The sequence below is a fragment of the Pinus tabuliformis genome, chromosome J (assembly GCF_031772625.1).
Source record: "Pinus tabuliformis cultivar Carrire ecotype Pingquan chromosome J, CPIR1, whole genome shotgun sequence".
NCBI classification, from domain to species: Eukaryota; Viridiplantae; Streptophyta; class Pinopsida; order Pinales; family Pinaceae; genus Pinus; species Pinus tabuliformis.
The window spans coordinates 1,607,981,435-1,607,992,093 of NC_142295.1; the positions used below are offsets into that span (position 1 = coordinate 1,607,981,435).

The following is a 10,659-nucleotide window of genomic DNA, read 5'->3' on the forward strand; positions in this document are numbered from 1 at the left end:
CTTGTGTATTTTAGTTTATGCATGGTTAAAGAATAATTAATTGGAAAAAATTGAAAAAGTTTAAAAGCACCTTCACTACTGATTCACCCACCAACCCCAATAGTAATCTAGTTTCCAACATCCAATTGCTTGTCATTGTGCCTCCGTGTCCGGACACTTGCTTCTTAACACTTATGCTAAATGCACAAAATTGAATCTTCCAGGCTCTATCTAGTGGGCTAAGTTGTCCCATGGGGTCCTCCTATCTGAATCTCATTGGTTGATTATCGTCATGTAGTCTATGCCCACGTGTCCTAGCTCTTGCTACTTGGAAACACATATTGTTCTCTTTTTAAAAACTTTCAAGGTCATCCCGCTAGGATGACATCATTCTCACTTCACCAGGGACACCTCGCACCTCCGGAGTGGTGACACATGTCACCCAAAAATGGGGCCTTTTGGTGCCCAAAAACGCTAAATATGCATGCCATGTGTCCAACTCTTATTGGTTAGTGCTAACATCACTATCCTTTGATTTCTGAGTCAATCATCTCCTGCCACCTATCCCTATCATGGAGGAGAGAGAAAGGTCCTTTAAGACCTATTTTGCAACATTTTTCTTCATTAAATTGATTTTTTTCTCACCAGCCTTTTCCTTTGTATTTCCATAGAATTTCATCAGGTCAACTATCCTCTGCACTACCCCCTTTTTATGCCTCTGGGCTCATCCTCTACAGGTTGAGTTGGCGGATTGGGCCTCCGCCTTTTTCTTATTGGATGTCGCTCACTGCTATCGTGTCCCTGATATTCACTCCTAGTCCATCCCTTTATGCACAAAATGGATTGCACCAGGGTAATGTCATCAAGCTATCATATCCGGGTGGTTTCCACTCGCTCTGTTACATCCCAACGCTTTACATTTGTGCCATATATGAATCCTCCGGGGTGCTCCTGCCGGGGTACCACCACTGGATTACATCATCATATTTCCAATCGCTGCCAATGAAAACAGTTTTTGTCATGAACATTTCTGCCATGTTTTCTTGGTGCTCTCTCTTAGAGGCTCCATTGGTCTTGGCGTTGTATTTTGTCAATGTTCCAAACTTGGATACACTCCAAGAACTCACCCAACCACCTCTTAACTCTACTAGTTTGGACTTGGGGTCACCAAATTTGACTGGATCTATCTCACGATCCAGGAAGCCATTTTCAAACTTCCACATACTGTTGGAAAGTTATTTCAGAGGTCTATCCAATTGGATGGGTTCCGTCTACTCTTGAGGTGATCTATTACTCCAAAACTAGCTCTAAATCAACTACACTAATTCTGATCATTTTCCCTTCATGTGTGCCTCGAACCTGCTCCTTGAGGTATTTCTTTAACACCTGTGCCTCTGGCTGATGCCTGTTGACATCAATGATAACTTATTTCAGACAACATTTTTATGTCTAATGACTATGATTTGATTATGATATGGTTGTTTGTTATGCTCTTAACCTGCAAAATGATACCCAAATACAGAATATGCGAAGAAAAGATACCCAGAACACAGAATAGCAATGATTTTATTATTCAGAGAGTAATGTTCACTTGCCTCTTCGAGGGGGCAACCTCCAATAGAGCAGAGCTCGACTACAAAATAGGACACGATGCTCATCGCAGGGAGTCTCTACCCTTTATATATGACTCATACATGCAATACCACGGGCCAATACTGTGGGTTTTATTAATACCATCTATCTAATACTACGGCCCATTTGCAACTAACTGTGGTTCCATCATTAATTGTGGATTAACCACTTACAATTATTAATATGGGCTTTATTGACTCTTGACTATGACGTGATCCCATTACATAAATAATGGGGTTAGGGTGGGACCCTAACATGCCCTCCCCCTTAATACGAGCCTTGTCCTCAAGGCTGAAGCTGCGGAAACTGCTGAAGAATAGTGGTTGGTTCCCAAGTTGCATCTTCCAGAGAGGTGTCTTTCCATTTGACGAGGACTTCCTTAATCATGCGGCCGCGAAGTTGCTTGTCTCGTGTGTCTAGGACCTATTCGGGTTGAAGCCAGATGGACCCTTCTTCGTCCAATTTAGGTAGACTGGTCTGAATTCTACAATTGTTCCCAATCACTTTCTTGAGGCATGAGACATGGAAAACTAGATGGATTTTTGCAGTAGGTGGCAAGGCCAACTTGTAGGCCACTTCTCCAATGTGCTGAAGTACTTGATATGGTCTGTAGAATTTAGGAGAGAGTTTCTGACACCCCTTGTCCTTGAGTGATGTTTGCTTATATGGTTGTAGCTGTAAAAAGACCTGATCCCCTTCTTGAAATTGGCGCTCTGAGCGATGCTGGTCTACCTGTTGCTTCATGCGGTTCTGAGCTTGATGAAGATTCTCTCAAAGATGGGTGAGCATGGTTGCGCGGTGTTGTAGGAGTTGATCCACTGCTTGTACTTTTGAGCATCCCTTGAGATACGAAGTAGGTGAAGGCGGGAGTTGACCATATAATGCTTCATAGGGAGTCATTTTGGTGGTGGCATGATAGTTGGTGTTATACCACCATTTAGCAAGAGGTAACCACTGTACCCAAAGGTGTTGCTTTTCTGAAGTGAAACACCTAAGGTAGGTTTCTAGACATTTGTTGACGGCTTCGGTTTGACCATCTGTTTGCGGATGATAGGAAGTATTGAGTTTGAGTTGAGTGCCTTGTATTCTGAAGAGTTCTTGCCAAAAATTACTGGTGATGATCGGGTCGCGGTTAGACACAATAGAAGTGGGCATGCCATGCAATTTGAAGATCTGATCCATGAAAGATTGAGCAACCAAAGTTGGTGTAAACGGGTGGGGTAGGGCACAGAAATGAGCATACTTCAACAATCGGTCCACAACCACCATGATGACTGACTTGTTCCCTGACTTTGGAAGACCTGTAATGAAATCCATAGAAACCTCCGTCCAAATTGATGCCGGAATGGGCAATGGTTGTAATGTGCCTGGTGTGTTGACAGTTTCCCCTTTGTGGCGTTGACAGACATCACATTCTGCTACGAAAGTAAGGATGTACTTTTTCATGCCTGTCAAAAAAAATTATCTTCTAGTGCGAGCATATGTCTTCTGAAAGCCCGAATGTCCTGCAATGGGAGATGAGTGCAATTATGCCAAAATGCGACTTTTGAGGGTGGATGTTGGTGATATTACGACTCTGTCCTTGTAGCGAAGAATATCATCCTACCACGAGTAGCCTTTGGTGGAATTTGGATATACCTGCAATTGAGAAATGAGTTGGGAGAGCCTGGGGTGTGAAAACCATTCCCTGCGAGCCTCTTCAATCCATTCTGGAATGGGGAGGGAAATTGCTAGTAGAGTACTTTCCTCCTCAAATTGGCAAGATAATGCATCTACTACACTATTGTCTCTCCCTTTCTTGTAAATGATCTCATAATCATATCCCATCATTTTGGCTAGCCATATATTTTGTTTTGGGGAGGATAGGCGTTGCTCCAAAAAATATTTAAGACTGTGATGATCTGTGCAGATTTGGAAACGTCGCCCCAATAAGTAAGGTCGCCAAGTCTCGACTGCATGTAAGATGGCCATCATTTCCTTCTCGTAGGTAGATTGGCCCAAATTCCTCCCACTGAGTTGTTGGCTTGTGAAGGCCAACAGTCGCCCTTCCTGCATTAAGACCGCCCCAATACCTGTACCCGAAGCATCACATTCAATGACAAAAGATTTGGTGAAGTCAGGTAGTGCTAAGACTAGAGTGGAACACATGGAATTTTTTAGAGCTGTAAAGGCTTGTTGTGCTTCCTCATTCTAGAAGAATGAATTTTTCTTTCGGAGTTGGGTGAGGGGCTTCGCTATGCGACCATAGTTGCAGACAAATTTACGATAATAGCCTGTGAGACCCAAAAATCCTCTCAAGCTCTTCAAGGTCTTAGGTTGAGGCCATTCTTGCATTGCCTGGATCTTTTTGGGGTCCACCTTGACACCTTCATGCCCCACAATGTGGCCCAAATACTCTACTTCTGCCATGCCAAACGAACACTTGGACATCTTGACAAATAATTTATGCTTGCGGAGCAGTTGCAAGAGTAGATCTACATGCTGAAGATGTGCGGCCCAAGTGCAACTATAGATGAGGATGTCATCGAAGAAGACAAGGACAAATTTCCTGAGATATGGTTTGAGAATGTGGTTCATAAGGCTCTGAAAAGTAGAGGGGGCATTACAAAGACCAAATGGCATGACCAAGAATTCTTAATGGCCTTCATGAGTTCTGAAAGCAGTCTTGGGGATGTCGACTTCCTTCATGCGAATTTGGTGGTAGCCTGAGCGGAGATCCAGCTTAGTGAAGAATTGAGCCTCATTGAGTTCATCCAGCAAATCATCAACCACCGGGATGGGGAATTTATCTTTGACTGTCAACTTATTGAGGGCCGTGAAGTTGGGACACATCCGCCACTCCCCATCTTTCTTGAGCACCATGACCACTGGGGATGAATAAGGACTAATGCTGGGACGAACGACACCTGCTTCCAAAATTTCCTTGATGATTTTTTCTATTTCATTCTTTTGGGTGAATGGATATCTGTATGGGCGCACACTTGGGGGTTGGGCCCCTGGAACCAAGGTGATGCTATGATCATGTTCCCCTCGCAAGGGTGGAAGCTCATGAGGCTTGTCAAAGACCGGTAGATGGTTATTTAAAATCTGTTGCATCTCAGGATGAATTGGTAGAGGCTTTGTTTCGACTGCCTGGATGGCATTAAATTGAGCTACAACTCCATGATTGCCCTTTTTTTAACAATTTTTCCATCCTATGCGAGCTGATGATAGAGGGGGCTCCTGCCTGGAGTCCACGGAGGGTATGTGTGTAGTTGTTCTGCTTAAAACTCATAAATAACTCCTGGAAATCCATTGTGATTGGCCCAAGAGTGCGGAGCCATTCAGCACCGAGGACAATGTCGCAACCCCCCATGTGTATGGCAAACATGTGGGTTTTCAACTGATAATCCCCCATTTGAAGTTTGACATTTTCACAACAGCCTTCACATTTCATTGTGCCTCCATCCGCAATTTGAACTTGGAAGTTAGAAACTGCTCGTACAAAACAATGCACTGCTTTTGCGACTTTTTGATGGATGCAATTATGTGTACTTCCACTATCAATCAAGACTACTACTGGGCAATGTTTAATAAAACCTCTGATTTTGAGAGTTTGAGGGGAAGAAATCCCTGCCAAAGCATGCAACGAAATAACTGGTTCGTCAGAGACATTGTCCTTTTGGTTGTCTTCTTCTAGCGGCTCCTGTTCCTCCAGTGGTGGATCTTCCTCTCTTGAGCTGTAGTTAGTGGCATCAATTTGAAAAAATTTGGGCTCCTTGCATTTATGACCTGGGGAGTATTTTTCATCACAGTAGTAACATAGGCCTTGCTTTCTTCTTTCGGCCATTTCCGTAGGTGACACCTTTTGGACCTGAAGTGTTTGAGTTGTGTTGTGAGCCTGTGGGGGGCGACCTTTAGCGGAGAAATTTGGGCGACTGTATTGGGCTACTAATGCACGTTCCACGTTACGAGCTACCTTGCAAGCCTGCATCCATGTGGGAGGGTGGTGCAGTAGGACTTGGGCTTTGATAGCTTCTTTAAGACCGCTGATAAAACATTCCATGTAGAACACATCTGAGAGACCCCAAGTCCGGAAGGCTAAGGCTTCAAAAGCTGTAATATATTCATCCACTGTACCAGTCTGTCGGAGCTTAGTAAGACGACCCAAAAAAGATGATTCCTGGTCAAAGCGGTCTTGAAGAGCTTTGGTGAATTTGGTCCAAGTCCTAAAAGGTCCAGTGCAACGCTGATGTCATTCCCACCATTGCCACCTTTCATTGTCCAAGTACATGCTCCCCAACATAAGCTGAGTCGCATCATCGAAGATGTGATTCAGTTTGAAATACTGCTCCATTTGTGCTATCCAAGCCGACGGGTGAGAACCGTCAAATTTATGCATATCCAACTTGGGAGGTCGTTGACTGGGTGGTGGGTGGGTGCGCCAGACGTGAGGAGAGTGGCTAGACTCACCCTCATTGTGTTCAGTGCCATTATACTCCTCCTCGTGGGCTTTCTCCTTGCCCTTCGGGACTATTTTCTCGACCATGCTACATAGTCTGGTAAGCTGAATGTGGAGGTTGTGAATTGATTCTTCAAGTTTGTCCATCCTTTTATTGGCCATCGCTTGAGCTCTAGTTTCTACCATACACCAACCGGATTTTTTTAAAATTGGGACCGCCTAAAAAATTTCACTAAGAAGTGAATGGTACCACTGTGATCAGCTCGTCGTCCTGATTCTGATGGGCTAGATAACCAATAAGCACCCCGATTTTTTTTTTTTATTTTTTTTTATTTTTTTTTATTTTTCCTTCTGAAAACTCCTAATGGAGTTTTACTCCTTCCTTATCAATACTGCAGTGGCCAAATCCTCAAAATGTCAATGCGGCCAAAAATCCTGCGAAAATTATACCCCGGTATAGGAACCCTTCACAACGACTCCGATCTGGTGGATCCGAGAGATCTTAATGGTGGATCTGATGGCGGAACATACTACTTTTGTGGATCTGATGGATCTAATAGATCGGAATGGTTGATCTGCGAACTCGAGACTGCGGGACTGATGTCTGCTGCTACTGCACCCCTTTGCACAAGCGCATCTGGAAGAGATGTTGTGTGATCCCCCGATAGAAAAGGGAACTATGGTCTTGAGGAGTGTCAGGTGCTATAGATCGCAATATACATAAGGGTCTGGCAGTAGTACTCGGCCCAATGTTTCAGGGCTCTAACTAAGGAGGATCGACCGTACCCTTAGCCGTACAACCCGACTACCCTATCGTACGGGCGAGTAATCTCCCCGAGTGTTCTTCTCGGTGTACTGTAGCCGCAAGACGGCTGACGGTTTATCTATGGCGAGGTTTCAAGGGAGCCTAGGGGGCTTCCGATATACCCAGAGGGTACGTGGAAGACAATCCATGCGCGGTTCTGTCTAATGCGCTACTACTCAAAGGGGTACCCACAGGGGTTACAAGGGAGTCCAACAGACGTGACCACCTATTGTATTTCCTGCATGCATGCCTCCCCAAATCTGCAGGTTTATGCGCTCAATGACAGATCCCGTGGTTTAAAGATGCCGGAACACGTCTCTAGCCAAAAAAAAAAATTGCTAAGAAATGGAGATCCCACCGGCCCTGGAAAGTGCTTTGATACCACATGTTATGCTCTTAACCTGCAAAATGATACCCAAATACAGAATATGCGAAGAAAAGATACCCAGAACACAGAATAGCAATGATTTTATTATTCAGAGAGTAATGTTCACTTGCCTCTTCGAGGCGGCAACCTCCAATAGAGCAGAACTCGACTACAAAATAGGACACGATGCTCCTCGCAGGGAGTCTCTATCCTTTATATATGACTCATACATGCAATACCACCGGCCAATACCGTGGGTTTTATTAATACCATCTATCTAATACTACGGCCCATTTGCAACTAACTATGGTTTCGTCATTAATTGCGGATTAACCACTTACAATTATTAATATGGGCTTTATTGACTCTTCACTATGACGTGATCCCATTACATAAATAAGGGGGTTAGGGTGGGACCCTAACATTGTTAGTCTTGGTAAGGACTGATTTCAAATTAATAGACATGACGTATTTATCTTTGGAACATGTGACTGACATGTGTGAACATTTTTAGGGAAACATGCTTGGCATTAGCATGGTAAGGTAACAATTGATTTGTTTATATAGCTAACAATTGGGTGATGTGACAATAAATAGTAAGACTCAATTGTAGCAATGAAAAAGGTAAAACAAAGGAGTTGGGTGAGAATTCCTTTGGTGAGAATTCCAAACAAATGAGTTCTTTGCATGAATACAATAAGTCTTCTTAACCTTGACTTTTGCTGACATTGTGCGGATATGTGCTATATTCATGAACATGTATTTGATAGGTATAACGATTGGTTTTAAGTTATGACTGGATTCGTCAAGGAATTGGAGTCCCTTGAGAGATGATATGTGTACATGTTCAATTACAAGGAAGCATGCTTGGATCAATAAGGATAGTCATGCCTTCTGAAAAAAAGTGACCATTACCTTTAATGTTATATGTATTGCAAGGATTATTTAGGAGCGGATTTTGAATCCATGGATCCCCAACAATAGCCAACATCTTCACCCTTAATGCTCATTTTTTTGGATGAATGATGAGGGATAGTGTTGTTTCTTATGTTGGATGGGTAAGAGCTATAGTTTATTCTCCACTCGTCCAAAAGGTGATGGATATCACAAGTGAAGGCGGTGGAAGAGGAGCTTGTATATTGTTCAATTAGACAGGGCTTGCACATAATTCCAACCATGCGAGCTTAATCCAGATGCATAGGGGGTATTATCTAGTAGTGATCGATGGAAAAGAGCAAGAGGGAAAGATAGACCTCGTCCTTGCTCCACTTTTTCTTGGCCGAAGAAGATGAAGCCCCCTTGGGTTTAAAATCCTTGTGATTGCTATTTTTTATGGCAAGAAGAGGTTGTAGGGAGTTGATGTAAAGATCCCTTAATCCACCGAGGCCCACGACCATGGATTTCAACTGCCCACTGTGAAGCGAGGCGGTGGATGGCCAATGCCGTGTGCAGATGCCTTCCCAGAGACACTCGTCATTGGTGATGTGCTTCCATTTGTTGCTAACGTAAGAAGCCATGGCCAAAGACACCTTGTCCAGATACTTGAATATCTTGTTCACAATGTCAATAGTTTTAGCGACCTCATCCTGGAATAGCTCCAGTTTCTTGTAATCTTCGGCTAACACTCGATCCCGTGACTCTTCGTTCTCCCCGTCCATGACTCAACCTGGAAATATCCTTCAACTCTTATAAAAAAAAAAAAAATACTCGAGAGCCAAAGGAAAAGAAAAGGAGAATGAGAAGACGATGGATTCCCACTAGAAGAAGCAAAGCCAAACGAGGAAGAAACGCATTGTTGCAAGTGGGGAGGAAACCAGAAACGACAAAGAGGCATCTGGTCAACAAAACACTATCCATTATTTCCGTATCGCAACAACCAACAAAATGGAGGACCCACCTAGCTATCCAACAGCATAGCAGTAGTGGAGGCCCCAATCATAGAAACATTAATAAAACATGTTGCTTTTGGCTCTTCTTTTGTACTTACTCTACCGACATCCACTTTTCCTTGCAATTTCAGAAGGGTGTTTTAATATATAGTTTTGGTTGTTATTATTGTTTGGGTTATATCTATTATATATTAATACATCATAATATATTTAACATGTGTTATAATATATTTGTGAAAACCAAGGTTGTCGGATTTCATTGGAAATAGAAATAATAATTAGTTCAAATTACAACAAAAATAGTTTATATCAATAGAATATTCAAAATCAAAAGAATTAGTTGTGAATAGCTATAATGAGTTAAGTTAGAAAAACAATAATAACTTGAATTATAAAATAAATTATGATTGAAGTATAGATTTGAAAAATAAGGAATAATTTTATGAGATCTATAAAGATAGAGTTTCTAAAATTTTAATTTAATTATCAATATTTATTAGGTGAATGATAGGAATTCAACCTCCATATAATATTCTAGAATATTTTTAGTTGTAGTCACAAATCAAAGATTGAGATTTATCTCAAAAGTAATTATGAGTTGATTAATTTAAAAAAAAATGTCATATGAAATGAGTTATGGTGTTTGAGTTTGTGGTATTGATAAGTCATGGTATTGTAACAAAGTCTATTTACAAGTTAATATTCTCCATGGTAAAATGGGGATGAATCTCCATGATTGACTATCATGTTATGTGTTTTTAAAAATGTAAATTTTTTTAATTTATATATTAATTTTTTTATGATTAACAATAATAATAATAATAATTTAAAATAATTTTATTATTATTAAAATTTTTTTTTGCAATGTGAGATGTATCATTAAGAAAGTGTTTCTATGGTTATCATGGATTGATTCCTATTGACTTTTACCAACAATTCAATTTATACAGTTGTGTTGCACTGTGGTTGAGTTTTGTGTAGTCTTTTTTTCCCTTTTGAAAATGATTTAGCTTGCAAGGTTCTTTTATGCAACAATTTTTTATGCAAGCTTGGTATCATAATGATTGATCATGGGTGCTATAGACAATGATCAAGTGATAGATGTGGATCTTTGATTTGATTTTATTCATTGGTTTGACTTGACTTATTTCTAATGCAAAATACTTCTCTCAAAAACATTTTCTTCCTCTATAAGCTGAATCACTATAGTTTCGAAGAAGAAGAATGTATAAACTCAATGAATTTTTGTTAGTTATCGCATAACATTGTTCTGCCAAGCTTTTACTTAAAATTGAATTTTTATTGTGATTTTACCAACTTGTCCACCTAATTGGTTTTTTTTTTCTTCCCTTGCACAATGAAATGAGCCAAATCATTGTTTTGATATGTTCTTTTTCTTGCCAGGCAAGATAATATTCATCTCCAACTAGTTTCTATATCGATTTAAAGCCACATGGTGATTAAGAAAGGATGGTCACCATTCTCTTGGATTTATCAACTCTCAGAAACTCCAAACCACAAAATTCCAATAACGATACTTTATGTA

General features: G+C 41.2%; 1 protein-coding gene across 1 annotated transcript; it reads right to left on the reverse strand.

Annotated features, from left to right (window-relative positions):
• Positions 1-8,165: 8,165 nt before the first annotated feature.
• On the reverse strand, positions 8,166-8,882 carry LOC149233635 (uncharacterized). Its single transcript, XM_089376788.1, is given in 1 exon segment — positions 8,166-8,882. A coding segment is annotated over 1 exon segment (717 nt).
• Positions 8,883-10,659: the final 1,777 nt, after the last annotated feature.